Source organism: Chrysemys picta, chromosome 7 (assembly GCF_011386835.1).
Source record: "Chrysemys picta bellii isolate R12L10 chromosome 7, ASM1138683v2, whole genome shotgun sequence".
NCBI classification, from domain to species: domain Eukaryota; kingdom Metazoa; phylum Chordata; order Testudines; family Emydidae; genus Chrysemys; species Chrysemys picta.
The window spans coordinates 2,096,558-2,119,000 of record NC_088797.1 but is presented as its reverse complement, the minus strand read 5'-3'; the positions used below and the strand labels follow the sequence as shown (position 1 = coordinate 2,119,000).

Genomic DNA, 22,443 nt, shown 5'->3' with positions numbered 1-22,443 from the left:
GAAATACACAAAGTTGTTTTAAAATAGCAAATGAATGAATCTTGATTTCCAGGTATAAAATATAGCCTTTAAGGTAACATCAGTTCTCAGTATAACCGTGTGGGACAGGTAGGGAGATATTAAGCCTGTTCTGTTACCCCTGAGACCTGAAGGAAGCAGAACATAAAAATGAGCCTCTTTATCAATTTTAAGCAAACCTAATCTTTGTGATCATGGCTGTGGTTTAAATCTATTACAGATGTTCAAATTCAGTCTCCTTGGTGTCACTGGGAGGTGACCTGAATAGTGAGCAATAAACTTATGTATTATAATTCAGGTTTAGAGATATGTGCTCAAGAAGTGAAACTGACAGACAATGTTTTGTGCTATCTTTAAGCCAACAAAGAGCCTATATAAAATGACAGGTGCATTTTTAGGAAAAGAAAGCCCATAATGTTTTTCTATTTAGTAGGTGACAGTGTGTCCCAAGATAACACAAGCTTAAGGGACCAAAATAAGCATGATTATTAGAGGCTAGTGGCTTCTGAGTTCACACAAATTGAATTCTTTCATAGGCTGAAGGGCTGTGGAAATCCAGCGAAGAGTGTAGAGCTCTGAAATAAAATTAGCATGTAAAGTGATTTTATATATGCGGGCTTGTAGCCACTAAGTTTGAATTTGAGAAAGAAATCCCATTACTTATCTTGTAAAAAAGGTAATTCTTAAATTCCCCATTTGCTATCCCTGATATAAAGATTTTGCATATGAATAATAGTTTTCTGTGGTTGCCCAAAGAGGTTATTGAATTGACTAAGATCCATTTCTTCCTCTCCTCCCCCCCACCCCGACTTTCTCTTTACAGGGTAACTGATTTAGGAAACATTAAAAGAAGATTGTATTTATCAACGGTCCATAAGGAGTTATCAGTAACCCCTCTGCATGCAAAACTTCCTCTTTTTACGATCAAACGCAAAATAGTAGGTATCTTGGATATGTTACTTAAAGTATTGTTGAACAGAATATTTCTGTTTGTATCAGAAGTCTTCATATATAGAGCTTTACAGACCTGATAAAATCCTGTTGACTCAAGACACTTGAAAGAGAGCTTTGTCTAACCGAACAGGAGATATGCAATATCTGGTGCATGTGCCTGCGTTTGTGTAGATATTTGTATGTATATGTAGAACTGTTCTCTACTGGATGGTATCAGGAGGAGAAGAATCTGAGTTCTGTCTCCCTTACCACTATGAAGAGCTGAGTGATAATCAAAATCTGAGGAGGCTGTGGATCTGTTATAATTGGTGCCCTAGATCTAGTGTAAAAACTCTGCCTCTTCCTAGTCTCCCACAATCCATTTCTTTTTTTGTGCTTTTTCTCTACTCACAGATCTCTTCATCCACTCTCTCTGTCTTCTCCTAGCTACTGGCTATTGGTCCTATTCATGACCTTCTCTGCATATAAACCCACAACCTCCCCATCTCCTTACCACCCTTGACTCCCTTCTTGTCCTTTAGGCTCTGTTTTCTCTAACCTTGTTGCTGTCTGTTGCCCTCCCACCTGCTGTCCTTCCCTTCCGATACATTTGGAATTCCTGCTCTGTTTCCAAACTCACTACCATTCATGACCTATTGATCTCTCACAAGCTCCATCTCCTCAACATGGCTGAAACATATTGTTATCCTTTCTGATTCTGTTTCATTGGCAGCCCTCCTTTTCTCACTCACCCTCGCCTAAAGTTAACTTTATCACCTTCAGTGGAACTCTGAGTAAGCATTAGCACCCACTTTGAAATGTCACTTGTTTTTACATAGAATTCTACACAGGTAGCCACAGGATATAAGACTAGTCATAAGCAAAAATATTTCATAGAGAACTCTAAAATTATTAAGGGGTTATTTTATTATCATTTAGTTGAAGGCAGTTATGTTAATTTGCACTTCTAACTTCCCTTAGTTTTTTGGCAAGAGCTGTTTTAAAAAAATTAATATGCACCAGGCCATACCACTGAAGTAGTCATTAATTCAAGATCCATTGAAATAAATTATTTTTCTTCAATACAATTTCAATTAGTTGGTCTTGGTGTCAGGCTAACACTAATGTGTCAAGACTAAAGTATGCATTAATGTACAGTAAATTAAATTCAATCAGAATATGAACTTCAATTACAGGGTTTCATTCAGATAATAAATCTTTCATCAGAGATCTGACTCAATAGTCTGATCAAATACAATGACAAAATGTTTTAATAACCTTAACCCCTGATCAGCCATTGTTTGTTAAAGAATAGGTCTAAACTCTGTGAGCATTGTGAGTACTTAACCATTTTTTAAAAAATCTGATGGTTAGCTGCCTTTTAATTGTGGCAGATGTTTAAAGAGGGGCGTGTTTGTTTTTAGTAATAAAAGGTTGCTTTTTTCCACAGCCAAGGTTGCATGACCTTTTTAAAAAATTTATATAGATGCTGATGATTAATACTGATATCTACTGTGTTCAAATGTAAACCCCAATATTTGTATTGAACTTTTAGTCCCTTAATCACACCTAGCTCTTCTATAGTAATTTTCATCTGTAGATCTCAAAACACATTGCAAAGGAGTAAGTATCATTGATCGCCATTTTACGGATGGGCAAACTAAGACACAGTGAAGTGACTTGCCCAAAGTCAAGCCAGTTGGCCAGGGGCAGAGCTGGGACTAGAAGCCAGGTCTCCCGAGTCCCAGTCCTGTACCCTGCACAGCTCTATCCAGTAGGCATTGTATTTTTGTCATGTGTAATTCAGTGCTAGTTCCACAAACTTCTTCTTTTGTGTTGAAACCAGACGGAATGTGGCTTACATTCTCATACATAGGCTTCCTGTCCTGCCATTTTTACGAATGACTGCAGTTCTTCAGCACGGTGACTGCTCCAGTACTAGACTTAGAAATGTCAATTATCATTAAAAATTGTGTTTTCATTAACTTGCACAGTTTATTCATAATACATATTTCTTACCTTTTGAACTTTCAGATTTAGGAGCAGAGAAATAATGGATGCAGTTTTCTTTTAAAGCTGCCTGGGATTAAATTTAATTTGTGCACTCAATTCTTCCCCCCAATATGTTTTACATTTGGCATGTAGATACCGGGTTTTTTATATATATTGGACCTTTTAAATTCTATTTTTCTGGGGAAATACTGATTTTTATTATATTCAACATGATATATGTTCAACTACTTATATGTCTATATTATACAAAAATCAACTTTATGCACAGATGTTAAGTTCTCTTTGAATAAAATTGAAACTGACAAAAGTGCAGGAGCTATTGGAGTAATATAAGAAAGACTAGTGCCATAGTATAATACAGTTTTTGGCTGTCTTTTTTTACTTAGAGGAAAAATAATCACCAAGGTCTTGTCTGTACTAAGAAATTGCATTGTATTTAAACACTATTTAACACTGGTTTTAACCATCGAGTTAGGTAACCTAATTCTGACCTTGACTTTGCAGAATGTAGACAAGAACAGGACAAATTCAGTATTGTGTCATAACTACCTGACATGATGCTGAACGTAACTTGTTCTTGTTAAAGTCATGGGTGTCACCATGTTAGCTAACTAAATAGTTTAAAAAATTGTTTAAATATAGTACAGTTTCCTAATACAGACAGAGCACTAGTCACCGTGTACCATTGTTTTGGAGGATGTGAGGGGACAGCACCTGTTGCAATTCATGGGGGACTGTTGATATAAGAAGTTACCAAAAAGTTTTTAAGCACAGTCTATAAAAGTAGTTAAAAAGCTACAGTGAAATTAAACAACCTTTAAAGTATTGAAAGTAGCCAAACTTTGTATCGAAACACTTGCAGTTAACAAATTTTTCTCATAATTTGCTTCTCCAGTTGTGTCTGCAAAAACATCTTTTGAGAGGATACCCTGGATAATTATGCTCATTTGAGCATGCAGTCACCAATTTTATATATGCAATTACTAGTTTGTATATATAAATGACTGTTGCATGTGTAACTACTGCAGTGGTAACAGATTATTTTTAAAATAGTGAAATATTATGCATAAAGAAAAACTGTCAGGGAGTCCAATCCCATACTGCAAGTTTAGTTACCAGAGAGCTAGACAGTCTTCAAATATGTTAAAGATTGTTGTTAAGAGGATCATGATCACTTGTTCTCTATATCCACTGAAGGTAGGACAATTAGTGATGGGCTTAATCTGCAGCAAGGGAGATTTAAGATATTAAAAAAAACTTTCTAACTGTAAGGACAGTTAAGCACTGGAATAGGTTTCTAAGGGAGGTTGTGGAATGCCTGTCGTTTGAGGTTTTTAAGAATAGATTAGACAAACACCTGCAAGTTATAGTTTAGGTATAGTATAACACCTCAGCACAAGGTTTGGACAAGATAATCTCTCAAGGTCCCTGCCAGCCCTAAATTATTGTGGCTCTATTATTTTTACTACACTGCAATAGTTTATGTAAGGATTGCACTAAAAATGTTTTGCTTCTCTTGTTCTAGTGGTGTAATTTGTGCATTGACTTGGTAGCATTCACCAGTGAAATATTCAAAGGAGCTGTTTTCCAGTCATTGGATGGAATTATCATCTCAGCTAACTGTAAACTGAGAAAGATCTTCACTTTGAAATCAAAGCCTCAAGATACAGCTGAGGACGATGGTGTGTTACAGATGATATTATGCTATGTCTGTCATTACTGTTCATATTGTAAAAACAAAAGCTTCTTGACCACAATCTTTGAATTAATCATTTGAGAAATTATGTGATTTCATGAAAACTGAAGTGTGTTTAGGTCATACACATCTAGTCTTCTTGGACAATAGATGACATCAGGTAAATGTAGCTATGTACATTTTATAGAGTGCCAGCTTCATTAATACTGTCCTGTGGGAAAGCTCTCCTCTTTCGTTGCATGCATCCGACGAAGTGGGTATTCACCCACGAAAGCTCATGCTCCAATACGTCTGTTAGTCTATAAGGTGCCACAGGACTCTTTGCTGCTCTTTCGTTTAGAACACCTTTTTAATACTTTTCTGGAAAAACTCTATGTGGAAGTATTTTATCACGTAGTTTGGAAGATAGCTTCTTGCTTAATTATCAGTGACTGCGTCTGCTGAAAAAAGAGAGATGTCATTCCCCAAGGTGGCTTCTGGTGAGGATGAAAAACATGTAAATTACCTGTACTCCAGCAGTTCCCCTAGCTTGGAGATTTAACAGCTGATGAAGGCTTTCTTCTTTAAACAATTCAAGGAAATGTTAGCTGGGAGACTGCAAGTCACTCTCCTACTTCCTGATGATCTTAAGGTGCATTAAACAGAAAGGTTTTAATGTAGCTCAGTCCTAGATTATTAAAATTCTAATTGCAATTTGAATGCCATCTTCTCATGGCAAAGAATCTAAAAAGAACTGAAAGTGGCCCAATGTGGAATCTACTCTTTTCACAAAGACTGCAAAAAAGGGAAATTATACTGAATGATCAGAGATACTTACGTGGTCCCTGTTGCCATATTATCTGAGTGCCCCACAGTCTTTATTGGGTTTGTCTTCAAAACATCCTTGTTAGTTAAGGAAGTCTTATTCTTTGCATCTTACAGGTGAGGAACAGAGGCTGAATTACTTTCTGAAGGTCACTCAGAAAATCCGTAGTGGAGCAAGACAGTGACCCCAGGTCTCTACAGTCCCAGGCTAGCACGCTAACCACTAGACTGTCATTTGCCTGGTGAGACCGATTCATCCCTTCACCACACCCAGCACTATGGATGGGAGGCAACTTGCACCTCCCCTATTTAGGGGCTGCGCAAGGCCAATGTAGCCTCTTATGCAGGCTAGGGCATGGACCTTGTTGCACTGGCATCTATGGACTGTTGCGGTGTCTTCTCTTTCTACCCCCACACCAAAAAAATCCCTTTTCCATTAGTCTGTCCACAGCCCACCACAGAACACCCCCTATGAATTATGTATTAGGTACCACCATTCTACTCGGGCTTGCACTAAACCTAGAAGAAAATAGGGTCCCTACCATAGGATTACAGTATAAATTGGATACATGGTACCCCAGATAACAAGATGACCAGTTCCAAATCCAAATATAGATACCAGTCGATATTAGGGATTTATTATATAGAGTTGTGTATCATAAGTTTCTTTGGGAATTAACGTTGAAGAACTTCACGTAAGAAGTGTATTTTCAGGAGGAATATGGAGAGAAAGTACTTGATTACTGTACTAGAAAAGTGTTCCACGCAGAAAGGGAGAAGATATACAGAGAACATTAGGAGAGGGATTTCAAGAAAGAGGCTAAGTAAATGACTTGGCAGGGCACAGGGAACAGGAAGAAATGGTCATAGAGATTTAGGGTGGGATTTTCAAAAGCATTCTGTGAGTTAAGTACCTGACTCCTAGTGACTTTCAGTAGGAGTTTGGCACCTAATCTGTTTAGGTGCTTCTAAAAATCCCCACTTTAGACAAGAGCAGAGTAATGCAGTGTCTTCAGTGTGAGCAGTAGCAACTAAACCTTGATAGTGAAGTTCAGTGAGTGTAAGTATTCACACTGTCCCAAGAGATGGAAGAGATCATGTGTTTAGCTAATGTATTGTAATTATATTAATTTTGGAACTATATAGTCAGTGCAGATGTGTCAGTGATTTAAATAACTGTACCTTTGTGCTTTACCAGACTGACTGCAAAAACTTCCAATCCATGTGAATTATTGTCAAAAAGACACTCTGAGGGTATATTAGTTTGTGCCATTCTATCCAGATTCTTTGAATTTGTAAGTGTTTTGTTCTGACAGGGTAATGGTTGTTACAGAGCAGTGATGTGTGTATCGGCATCCATTTCACTATCTGTTAGTTAGCTGATTTTTATGTATCTCTCTGAAAGTATGTCTGTCATATTTAAATTTTTGTTGAGTAGCTTTCATGAGAGTGACAGCTAAACAGGGGTTCTACCATCTGAAAAAAAAAACAATTGGCAATGGTTTTCAATTTTGATTGACATAAAGGGGGATTGTGTATGTACAGAATCAAAGCTGCCTTATGATAAATTTCTCTTTGTTTATTATTAGATTAGACAGCAAGTGCCTAGAAGATAACTAACTGGTATTGGTGGTGTATGAGGTGTGGAGAGTGGTGAAATTATCTTCTAATTCAACAAAACAACCAATCGGGGAGAAATGTGAGGTCATGAAGCTACTTCACATTTTTGTTTTGGAAAGCATAGATCAAATTGCCCGTATCAGAATTAACCATGAACCAGGGAGAGAATCTATTATATACTCAGTTGGCAGAAATTGCACTAGAGGTACTTGTCTTCATTTAGTTTCAAATTAACAGTGCACATGGTTTCTCCCTTCCATTTTCCACAGTTTTTAAAAGTATACAAAAATGGCCTACACGAGTTGCAAAATTCCTACTGTAATGTGGTTAATTTGGTGAGGAGACAGTTCTAATAAACTGCATTCACTGTAGTGTATTGCATTTTTAATGAGTGGGATTATCACATTCTGCGATTATTGTACAGTTGGTGGGCATTAATATTTTCTGTACAGTTATGAATTTTCCTTATCTAGACACATTTTACAATTAGGAAAATGCCCAAAATTTAGTTGCATTAAAATACCATACCACATTCCAAAATTATAGATTTATTACTTATTTATTTATTAACTTTCAATTAACATTCATGTCTGATCAAAGTTACCTTGCTCTTCTGAGACAACTAGGCCCAAATATTTAGATGGTATCAATCAGCTTAGCTCCACTGAAGGCAATGGAGGTATAAAGATTAATAAACGTTGAGGATCTGGGCCCTCGCATATATAAGTGTTCAGTGGTTGGCACTCTGGTTTCCAAGCTCGTTGTTTAATATTAGTTCTTGGAAGATTATTTTCCATGGGAGATAATTTAGGTGCAAGGGGGGAAGATTTACCTACATTGGCAACGTGATGTGCACGTGATCTTTGTGTTAGGCCTTCTCTCCAGTTTCCATACTAACCTAGTTAGATAATATGTACCACTCATTCGAGTAGTGGCACTTTTCCCATTTAACCACCTTGAGATATTGGTTATTTATTATTGTAAATCAGTAGAGGCCTCGAAGGGTTTATAGTCTAAGTATGAGATGAGACAATAGGTGGATACAAAAAACAGACAAGCGAGACCTAGGCAATGATGAGACCACTGTGAGCAGCATAAGCTATGGCCACAGCTAACCTAACCATTTGTCAAGTTTTTATGGTTTTTTTAAGCATCATACGAGGGGAGAGTTTTGCAGAGGTATTTGAAGAAATAAATGAAGTGGTTTTGCAGATATTTATGAGGGATCCTCCCATGCATAAGGGGTAACATATTAGACAGAGTAAAGGTGCTTGTTGGGAAATTTTTACAAATGGGCAGTAAATATAACACCATCTTTGTGGAACCATTTTGGAACAATGCAATCTACTTTTTAGGACTGAAATAGGAAGTTTCTGGACGTCTGGCTCCTGCCCATTGGTGAGGCTCTCTCCCTTGCTTTCACAGATGTTGTGCAAAATACAGCAAGCAGTTATCATTTGAGGTATATATTGCTTGGCAGCTTTCAGCCGCCTCATGAGAAAAAGACGTCTTCTTTTCAACCTTCCACATGCACACTCTGCTGTCATTCTGCAGCTACTCAGCTTGTAGTAGCTGCAGAATGTGGGGGGGAGGGATAGCTCAGTGGTTTGCGCATTGGCCTGCTAAGCCCAGGGCTGTGAGTTCAATCCTTGAGGGGGCCACTTAGGGAATCTGGGGCAAAATCAGTACTTGGTCCTGCTAGTGGAGGCAGGGGACTGGACTTAATGACCTTTCAAGGTCCCTTCCAGTTCTAGGAGATAGGATAGCTCCATTTATTTATTTAGTTGAACAAGTCCTTCATCCTGTCCAGATGTCCAGTAGAAGACTACATAAGCCAGGGAAACAAAGTGTAAACTCAGTCTCTCAGAATGAGAGTGGGAATCAGAACACCATTAATGTCCATAGTGGTCCTGTAAGCAAAAATTCCCTTTTTCATTAAAGAAAATGGGTGTGAGTTTCAAAAGATCTGAGCATCATGGACCTTTTCAGACCACCCCACATTGTTGGTCAGCCTGTTTTGGTGATCAACCAGGCCTTAGAGCAATGTGGAGAAATACCCTTTTCTGTTTATGATATGTGAAGCCTGTGGAGAGCAAAAAGCATAGGCATATGGGTCCCAGCAGAGGCCCCAATACAGTTTGGGTACCCCAACCCTGCAAATCCATCAGTCTCTTGTGCATTCCCAAGCTCTATGATCCCCACCATCAGCACCTTCTTTAGAACATCACACACCTCCTGGACAACAGCCCTGACAGTCAATATACCAACAGCAAATTGGTTAGCTACTGACTGGTGGCAACTGAAAGTGGTGAGCTTCCAGTTGGCAATGGCCACATGCTTCTCCACACAGAGAGGAGTTTTCATGTTAGTGTGCTGCTGCTGCAGCTTTGAGGTGAGCTCCATGCAGATGTATTGGAAAGTACCTGCTGTTATCCTAGGACTGCATCACTATCTTCTCCCAGCATTGCTAGATGCCTTTCTGAAAGATATGCTCTAGCTCAAACAAAAGTTATGAGCTTGTAATGTGTCTGGATAACAAACTAACAACTATATTTTTTAAAAGTTGCTATTGTGGGGGGTCTACAATTTCTTCATCCAAACTGAAGCATTAAAGTAAAAAGAAAATATTTGTTTTTACAAAAGAAAGAGGTAGAGTTTGAAACACAGACTCCCATTTTTTAACCAGCATTTTCCAGATGTAACTACTGCAGTGCTCTCTATACGGAGCTACATCATGAGACTACACAGAAGATGTAGTTGGTGTAGAACAGTGGCTCTCAACCCTTCCAGATGACTGTACCCCTTTCAGGAGTCTGATTTGTCTTGTGTACTCCAAGTTTCACCTCACTTAAAAACTACTTGCTTACAAAATCAGACATAAAAATAACAAAAGTGTCATAAGAACGGCCACACTGGGTCAGACCAAAGGTGCATCCAGCCCAGTATCCTGTCTACTGGCAATGGCCAATGCCAGGTGCCCCAGAGGGAGTGAACCTAACAGGTAATGATCAAGTGATCTCTCTCCTGCCATCCATCTCCATCCTCTGACAAACAGACGCAAGGGACACCATTGTATATCACAGCGCACTATTACTGAACAATTGCTGACTTTCTCATTTTTTGCCATATAATTATAAAATAAATCAATTGGATTATATTTCTATGTGTATATAGAGCAGTAGAAACAAGTCGTCTGTATGAAATTTTAGTTTGTACTGACTTCGCTAGTACTTTTTATGTAGCCTGTTGTAAAACTAGGCAAATATCTAAAGGTGTTGACATACCCCCTGGAAGACCTGTGTGTTTCCCCAGAGGCATGCATACCCCTGGTTGAGAACCACTGGTGTAGAAGGTGGCTTAGTTAGGTATTTCAACATCTCTATGGCCTTAATAGTGGAAACTACTAACTGGGAGCTCAAAAACAGACCCAGTTAATTAAGGTGGAAAATTTGGCCATTAGCATCTGTAGAACAAACATTCCCTACTAAATCTAAATGGTTTCAGGGAATAGTTGCACCTTGCTAATCTGCTCACACACCTTTTTTTTGTTAAAATAAATTAATAAAAACTACTGTTTGTCCCTACCTCAGCAAAGTTTAATACTAGAGTTTTGCAGTATTTACTAAGAATTCAATATTTGCTACTTTAGTAAATGTACCAGCGATCAGTACAGTATTCTGATGCACAACATGTCAGAAAATCAGAAAAATGAAACTAAATGTTTGTCAAAATAATGAACGAAGAACATTTTGTGACAGTAGCTTTGTTTACTTACTAAACCACAGAATTCATTTATTCACCATGGTTATCCCAGTTATTTGCACAAACTAGTAAGTTTAACTGTAGTTAACATTTGGGCCCTAATCAACTTGACAGTGTTGTTTTACAATTAACAAGAACATTCTTTGAAAAATCAATGCTGCACAAGGTTTCCAGTGACTACAACGTGTTATAAATATCTGATCATATAAACTGGCCTTTATAGGCCAAGTAACAAATAATTTAATTATACTGCATTTCTGACCATGTTAGTTATAAAAAAGTGAAGCCTTTGTCTTTAATTCCAGATATATTTGGTCTTCCATTCACAGCTGATGACCCCACAGATACTATTCCTCGAACCTGTCAGCTAAATACAGATGTGCCACAAGTCACACAACTGCTGAACATGACTAAACTTCGCCAACCAGAAATAAGATTTGGAGGGCGTCCTTTAACTTCATCAGAATCAGGTATGCTGTCTTATTAAAATTACTTAGTAATTTAGTGGTTCTTACCCACGAAAGCTTATGCTCCCAATACTTCTGTTAGTCTCAAAGGTGCCACAGGACCCTCTGTTGCTTTTTACTAAAATTACTGTGTGTGTGTGAGAGAGAGAGAGAGAGAGGGATATAGTAATATAATGTGCATACAGGTAGATACAGTTTGATGTGTCCTATAACACATTTTAAGGGTCCAGATTTCTCACCTAGGCACCAGTTGTACATGCCTGAAATTGTATGCACACACAAATGCACCTACATTTTGTAGGTGCAAGGATGCGTGCAGACTTAAACAACTCTAACACACATGCTTGCAAAGTCCTGGGATTTAGAAGCACAAAACCCATTAGAATGAGTTTTGTGGGTGGAAATTCTAATGTTTGTATGCTCAGTTGTTAGAAGTTTACACGTATACACTTGGGTGTTTTGCGAACAGAATAACAAAGCATCTGGAAGATCATAGAATCATGGAAGATTACAGGTGGAAGAGACCTCAGTCCAACCCCCTGCTCAAAGCAGGACCAACACCAACTAAATCATCCCAGCTGGGGCTTTGTCAAGCCGGGCCTTAAAAACCTCTAAGGATGCAGATTCCACCACCTCCCTAGGTAACCCATTCCAGTACTTCCCCACTCTCCTAGTGAAATAGTGTTTCCTAATATCCAACCTAGACATCCGCCACTGCAACTTGAGACCATTGCTCCTTGATCTGTCATCTGCCACCACTGAGAACAGCCGAGCTCCATCCTCTTTGGAACCCCCCTTCAGGTAGTTGTAGGGAGCTATCAAATTCGCCCTTACTCTTCTCTTCTACAGACTGAACAAGCCCAGTTCCCTCAGCCTCTCCTCATAAGTCAGGGTCACTGCTCACTAATCATTTTCACTGCCGTCCACTGGACTCTCTTCAATCTGTCCACATCCTTTCTGTAGTGGGAGGCCCAAAACTGGACGCAATACTCCAGATGTGGTCTCACCAGTGCCAAATAGAGGGGAATAATCACTTCCCTCGATCTGCTGGCAATGCTTCTACTAATGCAGCCCAATATGCCATTAGCCTTCTTGGCAATAAGGGCACACTGCTGACTCGTATCCAGCTTCTCGTCCACTGTAATCCCTGGGTCCTTTTCTGCAGAACTGCCACTTCGTCAGTCGGTCCCCAGCCTGTAGCAGTGCATAGGATTCTTATTCTTTCATCCTAAGTGCACAACTCTGCACTTGTTCTTGTTGAAACTTTTCAGATTTCTTTTGGCCTAATCCTCCAATTTGTCTAGGTCACTCTGGACCCTATCCCTACACTACAGCATATCTACCTCTTCCCCCAGCTTAGCATCATCTGCAAACTTGCTTAGGGTGCAATCCATCCCATCATCCAGATCATTAATGAAGATGTTGAACAAAACCGGCCCCAGGACAGACTCCTGGGGCACTCCGCTTGATACCAGCTGCCAACAAGACATCAAGCTATTGGTCACTATCGTGGAGCCCGACAATCTGGCCAGCTTTCTATCCAACTTATAGTCCATTCATCCAGCCCATATTTCTTTATGAACTTCATGAACTGCTGGGTTTAATCAGCATGAATTCTGAAATGGAAAATCGTGTCTCACTGATCTGTTAGAAGCAACAGATCAGTTGTGGCACCTTTAAGACTAACAGAAGTATTGGGAGCATAAGCTTTCATGGATAAGAACCTCACTTCTTCAGATGCAAGACTGATCTGTTAGAATTCTTTGAATGTGTCAGTAAAATAGTGCATGAAGAAAAGCTTTTTGACATAATTTATTTAGACTTCCAAACAGCATTCTATAAGGTTCTGCAAAAATGGCTAAAAGCTAATAAGGACACTAAGTAATCACAGGGTGAGAGAGGCAAAGTACTGTCTTAGATAAAAAACTGGCTAAAAGACAGAAAGCAAAGAAGATTCAATTTTCATCATGGCAAGAGGGGCCTCAAGGTTCTAGGCCAGAGCCCGTGGTGTTGTTCAATATATTTATTAATGACCTGGAAAGGTGAGTGAATAATGAGGTAGTAAAATTTGCAGATGACATCATCATTTAGGTTGGTCAGAACCAGAGAGGACTGTGAAGAACTTGAAAGAGACCTAAAAGAGTTTGGTGAACAGGCAACACAATGAAGCTGAGTGTCAATAAATGCAAAGGGTAATGCACATTGGAGGAAAAAAATTACTCTTATACCTTACTGGTTTCTAAATTAATTGTTTCAACCCAAGAAAGGGACTGAGCATCATTATAAGTAGCTCAGTGAAAATGTCTGTTTAATGCACAGCTGCGGTCAAAAAAATCAAAGAGGATGTTAAGCTGCATAAGCAACGGGATGGAGAATAATAGCAAAAATACTATAATGCCTTTATTTAAATCAATGGTGTATCCTTACCTAGATTACTTAGCAACCCATCTCAAAAAGAATATTGTGGAACTAAAGGGGTTCAGAGAAGAGCAACAGAATGATCAAAGGCCAGAGTTAGCCAGTCTCTAACTATTAGAGATGAGGATGAGACCAATAATGCGTGGGCAGATTGTTATGCCTACTTCAGGGTTCTGCCATCCTCTGAATGATATGGTTCTGGCCATTGTCAGAGTCAGGATACTGGACTAGATGGACCCTTGAAATGTTCCTGTCTGGCAGTCCCTATGTTAATATATTTGCATCTGCAAAGTGCAGGGGTATGTATGCAAAATGTTGTGTATACCCAAGTAGAGGTTAGACAGCTGAAAAACTCACACTGAAATTTTTATGGGAAATATTGTAAAGGTTAGCACAAAAGTTGTTATGGGTGAAAAATTTTGCAAATTGTGTTGATGTCTGGAAGTATAGCTGTGATCTCAGCATCCTCACTACAGAGGTAAGTAGATTTTAGGTCAAACCATTTAAAGAGCCAGTGCTTGTCCACAAAGCCACACTTCCCTTAGAAACCCTGGGTGAAATCTTGGCCCTATTGAAGTCAATTGAAGTTTTGGCATTGACTTCAGCGGCGTCAGGATTTCACCCCAGGTCTTTTAATATCTTGCTACAAAAGAATAAATCCTCCTTTTAAACAATTCTGTAATGTTAAAAGATCTTTATTATAGAACAGCAACAATATCTGAGCCATTAATTTAAAGTTGTATGTCAGTACTCTTGTAACTAATATGAAAGTATTCATAAACAAAAAATAACAGGACTATTTTAAAATACAATTTCAGACAAATACTTAGATAAATACTGTAATTATTTGTTATTTTTATTCCATTCTTCATATCAAAGTCTTTTCTAGTTTAATTTTACAAGACATTTAATTATATGTTTGAATAAATATTCAAAGCTACACCCAAGAATTTTAAGTGTCTTTTTGTTTTAAAGTTCAAGGACACCATGATGCATTGCATTAAAGGGCACTTGGAGAACTCTTGACTGCATTATTAATTAATTTTTTTATACCTGAACTAAAAATTCTTGATAGAAATTATAGTTGAGCCTGTCCATTGATAAGCAGATGTGCATCACTATGTGTCTGATCAAGGATCTGAACATGGAATCTCATTAAATAATATACTCCTTTTCATTTCATAAACACCTACACACTATTTAAATGCCATCTAAAGTATAGGAACTCCCATGTTCTGGTAATCACTTTTCAGGCCCAATCCTGCTCCCACTGAAGTTTGTGGTAAAAACTCACATTGACTCCAGAGGGAGCAAAAGTAGGTCGATGGTGGTGTACACTTTTATTGCCCAAGAATAAAGACTGCTTAGAATACAAACTTAAAAAACAGATGACCTTTGAATGTCATGAGTGAATATAAATGAGTATCTTCACTTGTACAATAGCATACACTTGCATAAATTGTAATGTTTGCTTCCAAATGTATATGCAGTATGAGAAAAATCAGAAAATACTGGCATGCACATTGCCTGGGTCCTTTTTCAGGATTTTTATTTCATTAACAGATAACAGTTTTTCCAAAATTAAGAGCATGTTGTCACTTCTAGGTTGTCATGTAGGAGTAATTTTCTTGAATTACAAATAGAGATGTAACCTGTTCAAGAGCAAGAGTGTTTTGAATGTTTTCAATTAAATTAATAAAACCAGCATGTATCCAGTAAATCATTGTGTCTAATTTAACTAAAAATTTACACTGTTAATTCCTTCAATTCCCAACCCACATTAAGTAATGACTGTTAGTCAATGTAGGACTGTAGGAAGTAATTTTTTTTTTTCATTAATGGGACCTCAGTTTAATTGAACACAGAATCAAGTCTGGTTATTTAAATTGAGTAGTTCAACTCACTAATGACAAGATGTAGTGGTCCACTAAGCACAGATCAAAACTAGTAATTTACTTAAAAATCAGTACTCTATTTGCCTGAGTGCTTTCATTTCCACAGCAGCAACAGTATGGGTTGTTTTTTTCTTTGTTTTAAGTAAGGGCAGCCATGTTTCTTTTGGACTGTGCTCTTTGACTGTATCGGGGGGGGGGGGAAATGTATCTCCCAGTATAAGTATTTGTATCAAAAAATAATGTAAATTTTAATGTTTTCTGGCTCTACCTTGTCATATAACTGCATATGACCCAGCTAATTTAAAATAAGAGCTTGTTCGCATTTTGCATACAGAGCACAAATATTGTAGGCAGATAGTTTCAGTTCTACTTTTTCTTCCTCTTAAATTCAATGTTTTACAGATTTTTAGAACTAAGTAGACTTCAAAAAGAACAGGAGTACTTGTGGCACCTTAGAGACTAACAAATTTATTAGAGCATAAGCTTTCGTGGTCTACAGCCCACTTCTTCGGATGCATTTCCACTGCATACATCAAATAAACTGAGACAGAAGAAAAACATTCCTAATTAAATTTTACATTTTATAAATTTGAATTTCAAAAAATTGTAAAAAAAACAAACGAAAAACAAACAGGCATAATCTGAGTTGGCGATTACTGGTGTGAACAAAGTTGTACAAACTTATCCATCCTCATATTTCTGTATGTCGATATGAAACAGGAACGTGTCCTGGAAGATGTTGTCTAGGCACCTCTTCTAAGAAATACAAGCAAGCAGTGTTTGCCATAATGTGTTTTGAAACAAAGATGCGTACAGCATGGGCACATTCATATGTCCTCCTACAGGAGATTTTTGTTCCAATTTTTTTTTCAGTTTTCCCCATCTCTTCACCTTTTTATGAATTTATAAACTTTTCAGTAACCAGATAAGGTAGTAAAAGATTATATCTCAGAAATAGAACACATATCTTGGACATCTAACATAGTGAAAGCCAGTGAAAACGAGGTAGGATCAGAGGCTAAAATAGGGAAAGAACAAGTTAAAAATTACTTAGAAAAGTTAGATATCTTCAAGTCACCAGGGCCTGATGAAATGCATCCTAGAATACTCAAGGAGCTGACTGAAGAGATATCTGAGCCATTAGCGATTATCTTTGAAAAGTCATGGAAGATGGGAGAGATTCCAGAAAACTGGAAAAGGGCAAATATAGTGCCAATCTATAAAAAGGGAAATAAGGACGACCCGGGGAATTACAGACCAGTCAGCTTAACTTCTGTACCCAGAAAGATAATGGAGCAAATAATTAAGCAATCAATTTGCAAACATCTAGAAGATAATAAGGTGATAAGTAACAGTCAGCATGGGGGATTTGTCAAGAACAAATCATGTCAAACCAACCTGATAGCTTTCTTTGACAGGGTAACAAGCCTTGTTGATGGAGGGGGAGCAGTAGACCTGGTATATTTGTTTTTAGTAAAGCTTCTGATATTGTCTCACATGACCTTCTCAATCACAAACTAGGGAAATGCAACCTAGATGGAGCTACCGTAAGGTGGGTGCATAACTGGTTGGAAAATCGTTCCCAGAGAATACTTATCGGTGGTTCACAGTCAAGCTGGAAGGGCATGACGAGTGGGGTCCCGCAGGGATCAGTTCTGGGTCCGGTTCTGTTCAATATCTTTATCAGTGATTTAGGTAATAGCATAGAGAGTACACTTATAAAGTTTGCGGGTGATACCATTGTGACGGGATCCCCAGGGTGCAGCCTGGGACCGTGATACGGCTTTGCCCTCTTAACTCTCCAGCCTGAGCTGTCTCTCACAATACTTTGCTAGTCGCAAGCTGCAAACCACTCCAGGCGCTGTTATCACTCAGTACAACCACATGTGGAGCCCCACACCCAGATAGATTACATGAATGCTCCCAGAGCTACTCATGAATCGCACAGAGAAAGGCACCAGCCAAATCCCCCAGCTCCCAGCCTTGTACCTCAGGAATATACCGTCTTGCACTGCTCAAAACCCTTTCTTGAGCAATGCAAGTTTATTAATTGGTTCACCACTTCAACAATGGAAAGTGGATATACACCAGCCTTTGTAAACCTGAGCAGATTTACCAAGCAATTCAGGCAAACTCACCGATAAAGATAAACAGTAAAACAAGTTTTTTGATTACAAAAGATATATTTTAAGTGATTATAAGTGATAAGCAAAGTCAGAGTGGCTGGCCGGGGAGCAGCCCTGGAACCCACTGGGCCCTCTGTGGGGCCAGCTAGGCTGGCAGCCCCAGACCCCGTCGGAGCCTCTGCAGGGCCAGCTGGGTGGCAGTCCCGGACCCCGCCCCATTGGGATGGCCGTGACCTCGACCCCGCTGCACCATGCCCTGCCCAGGTAGGCAGCCCGGACCCCGCGTTGCTGGGCAGCCAGGCAGCCAGTAACCCAGACCTGCATAGCCCACGGCCTTTAGCACACAGCTGGGCCGCAGATGTGTGCTAATTGGGCCTCATGCAGCCTACGGGCTGCGGATTGAGAACTGGTGATGTAATGGCAGCATAGCTATGACAGTTACATTACAAAAATAATAGAAATCAGATGAGAGCCATCATGTTAGCTCATTATAGTATTTTGGCTAAATTTGTAATAGGATGACCAGACAGCAAATACGAAAAATTGGGGGGTAATAAGTGCTCATATAAGAAAAAGCCTCGAATATCGGGACTGTCCCAATAAAATCGGGACATCTGATCACCCTAATTGGTAACAAATGGAGTGTTTTTGCTATTCACAATATTTGTTACTAGATTATTCTAGATCATTGTATTTTGTTTAATTTCACTTCTTTGTGGATGCAGATGAAATCACAGTATACTGATCCTCCCTTTTCTATTATATCTTAGGTATCATACTTTACAAAATCCTTGATCTATAATATCAGTATCTATAATTCCTGTAGCCAAAGGATTATAATATTGCTTACTTTCATCCTCTAGAATATATGTAGTATGTATTTTTATGTAGTTACATCTAGAACTTAAGTGGATGATTTGTTGTGATCTCAAGCCTTTTTACCAAACTGAGTTGGTAGGCTGAATACAGAGAAAATGTTTCACATTGTCTCAGCATGCATGACACACACCTGACCTTCCAATGAAAGCAGTGTTGTTGGGACCTTGTGAGTGACTCTCACAGCCAAAAAGAACATGGAGCTAGCAGGATGGTATGAAAATCATAGAAGTTTAGGGTTGGAAGAGACTTCAGAGAGGTCATCTAGTCCAAACCCCTGTTCAACAGAGGACCAACTGCAACTAAGTCATCCCAGCCAGAGCTTTGTCAAGCCGAGCCTTAAAAACCTCTAAGGATGTAGGTTCCACCACCTCTCTAGGTAACCCATTCCAGTGCTTCACCACCCTCCTAGTGACATAGTGTTTCCTAATATCCAACCTAGACGTCCCCCACTGCAACTTGAGACCATTGCTCCTTGTTCTGTCATCTGCCACCACTGAGAACAGCCTAGCTCAGTGGTGGGCAACATGTGGCCCGCGGGCTACATGTGGCCCGTCAGGGTAATCCGCTGGTAGGCCACCAGACAGTTTGTTTACATTTGCATGGCCGTCCGCAGCTCCCAGTGGCTGCAGTTTGCTGTTCCTGGCCACTGGGAGCTGCGGGGGCCATGCAAATATAAAGAAACTGTCTGGCAGCCCGCCAGCAGATTATCCTGATGGGCCACAGGTTGCCCACCACTGGCCTACTCCATCCTCTTTGGAACCCCCCTTCAGGTAGTTGAAGGCTGCTATCAAATCCCCCCTCACTTTTCTCTTCTGCAGACTAAGTAAGCCCAGTTCCCTCAGCCTCTCCTCATAAGTCATGTGCCCCGGCTCCCTACTCATTTTCGTTGCCCTCCGCTGGACTCTCTCCAATTTATCAACCTCCTTTCTGTAGTGGGGGGCCCAAAACTGGACGCAATACTCCAGATGTGGCCTCACCAGTGCCAAATAGTGGGGAATAATCACTTCCCTCGATCTGCTGGAAATGCTCCTACTAACGCAGCCCAATATGCCATTAGCCTTCTTGGCAACAAGGGCACACTGTTGACTCATATCCAGCTTCTCGTCCACTGTAATCCCTAGGTCCTTTTCTGCAGAACTGCCGCTTAGCCAGTTGGTCCCCAGCCTGTAGCAGTGCATGGGATTCTTCCGTCCTAAGTGCACAACTCTGCACTTGTTCTTGTTGAACCTCATCAGATTTTTTTTAGCCCAATCCTCCAATTTGTCTAGGTCACTCTGGACCCTATCCCTACCCTCCAGCTTATCTACTTCTCCCCCCAACTTAGTGTCATCCACAAACTTGCTGAGGGTGCAATCCACGCCATCCTCCAAATCTTTAATGAAGATGTTGAATAAAAGCGGCCCCAGGACTGACCCTTGGGGCACTCCGCTTGATACTGGCTGCCAACTAGACATTGAGCCGTTGATCACTACAGTTGAGCCCGACAATCTGGCCACCTTTCTATCCACCTTATAGTCCAGAGTGACCTAGACAAATTGGAGAAGAATACTGTGAGAGACCGTATCAAAAGCTTTGCTAAAGTCAAGATATATCATGTCCACCGCTTTCCCCATATCCACAGAGCCAGTTATCTCATCATAGAAGGCAATCAGGTTGGTCAGGCATGACTTGCCCTTGGTGAATCCATGCTGACTGTTCCTGATCACCTTCCTCTCCTCCAAGTGCTTCAGAATTGATTCCTTGAGGACCAGCTCCATGATTTTTCCAGGGACTGAGGTGAGGCTGACTGGCCTGTAGTTCCCCAGATCCTCCTTCTTCCCTTTTTTAAAGATGGGCACTATATTGGCCAGGTCCACAGTTCCTTAAGAAGCCTCCTGATTGCATGACACAAAGGTAAGACTCGTGACACAAAGAGAGAATTCCTCTTCCACATTGGTAGTAGACAAAGGAGCATGCTGGGACAGGGACTAATAGGTCAAAAGGAATGCCCAACTTGCAGCGGCAGTCATTTCTATAACTGTCCCTTGAACCTGCTTCACAATGAGCTGCGTGAACTACAAGAGCTCAGACAAGTTGATAGGCCAGCCAAGCCTGCTTCCACCCTGCTCTTATGGCTCCACTGACCACAACAGTTATCAGGAGTAGGGGGTTCAGCCACTCTTGTTTCACTGGTGAGACCATCTGCTCTGGAGCAGCTGGAGTGGTCTCATGGAGTTTAGGTTTCCTGCCTAGGGTGAAGTTGCTGTAGCAGTAATGCTTGAAGCAGGAGCAAACTCTGGCAGCTGAATACTGGAGCACTTCAACTCTGCTCTGCTTTCTGCCTGTCCCCTGCAGGATAGCAGTTCAGGGTTGGGAACTTCCTGACCCCACCACTACTTGAGACTTATATCTGAAATTAGGGGTAAAAGGGTCAAGTAGGATGTGCACATTTGGAATCCTTCAGTGTTCAAGCTACTCTTAGTACCCAGGTGTGTTCAGGACCCAGTTTCATAGCTTGTTCTAAAGAAGTTGCCGCCTTTCCTGGCACTTGAACCAAACACAAGTCTGTGCTGTACATGTTCTTGATAACGGGGGAGAAGGGATGCTTCTAAAATTCCCTTTAAAACTGACTCCCTTTTATTTTAACCAAGGCTTATACTGTTTTCCTTACTCACAAAGCTCTTTTATTACCTGCACTTATTTTGTGTCTAATGTCAGATGCTTTTGCAAATTCTTAAACCTTTTCCTTATGCTGAATCAACTCTCAGTCAGTGAGGGTTCAATCCTACCCTACCGAAGTTAATGGGAGTTTTTTATTGTAATCCGAGCAGGATTGGGCCCTTAATAGTTTAAACTGTTTTTTAACATCTTTTCATATGCAAGTATATTTATTTGTAAATCAGAGTAATATTCAAAAACAAATAATATTTGTAGTGTTTTTTTCCCTCAGAAATAGGCAAGCCAAAGTTCTGGTAAAAAGTTTCATTCTAATTTTATTATTAGATAGCAGAGAAAAGCCTGGAGTGTGACCTCTCTATGACAATAGATGAAAAATCAGCACTTTTTGTTCAGGCTTTGGGTGAGGAGGATGTAAAAATTAAATGACTAAAATAATTAGAATGGTGTATCTAGAGAGAAAAATGAATGTTTATTTAAAAAAGGACAATTAGACGGTGAACCCTCAGGTTTTCCTATCTAACTACAAAGGAATATAGCCCTTGGCAAAGTAGTAAAATAATTAATGGTAACATCCCTGACCTACACAAAGTTTTGGTTTTCGCTAACTAGAGAAAATGAAATGCCTTGAGCTGCAGGTTTAATCTAATCTCTGTTTTTAACCTTGTACTATGGGGTAGAATGTGAGTTCTCCCAGACACTCCTTTCAAAGATCAGAAATCAAGCTTTCCTGCAAATGGAAGCTTTGATAATTTTAAGCTTCAGTTTAATTAGAAACTTTTTCTTTTTATCCACTAAACTTTGTTTTGTTTCCCTAATCAACTATTTTTTGGTCATATCTTCTTTTAACTACACATATTTGTGCACTGTGGCAGATGTGTTGATGTAGGCAATTAATTGCAGTCAATTAATATGAACATAAACAGAGAATTTTCATGTTAATCAGTTTTTATAATTGGTGCGTGGGCAAAAGGCATCCCAAAGTAGTCAGCAAATTAAAAAAATTGACAGTAAACTGAGCGGGTCATCTAAGCTATGGAGATGGCAGCTGTTAATAGCAACTGAATGTCACTGCAGGAAGAGGAGAACAAGGAACTCCTGGCCTACAGGGACTTCTTTTGTTATGGGTAATACTAGTGAATGATGCTAGTGACTGG

The 22,443-nt window shown here is 39.7% G+C and overlaps 1 protein-coding gene across 40 annotated transcripts in view; it reads left to right on the top strand.

The window, feature by feature from the left end:
• The window catches only part of CFAP20DC (CFAP20 domain containing), a 170,734-nt gene that overhangs the window by 46,520 nt on the left and 101,771 nt on the right, over positions 1–22,443 (top strand). For 21 of the 40 annotated variants that reach the window (XM_065550614.1, XM_005295931.5, XM_065550599.1 and 18 more), the window contains 3 exons: positions 842–956; positions 4,490–4,646; positions 11,152–11,316. In XM_065550614.1, the coding sequence (XP_065406686.1) occupies positions 842–956; positions 4,490–4,646; positions 11,152–11,316 (437 nt within the window). Of the gene's footprint in view, positions 1–841; positions 957–4,489; positions 4,647–5,581; positions 7,625–8,439; positions 10,631–11,151; positions 11,317–22,443 lie in introns of those variants that run through there. The other 19 variants (XM_065550602.1, XM_065550612.1, XM_065550609.1 and 16 more) reach the window with 3 other exon arrangements.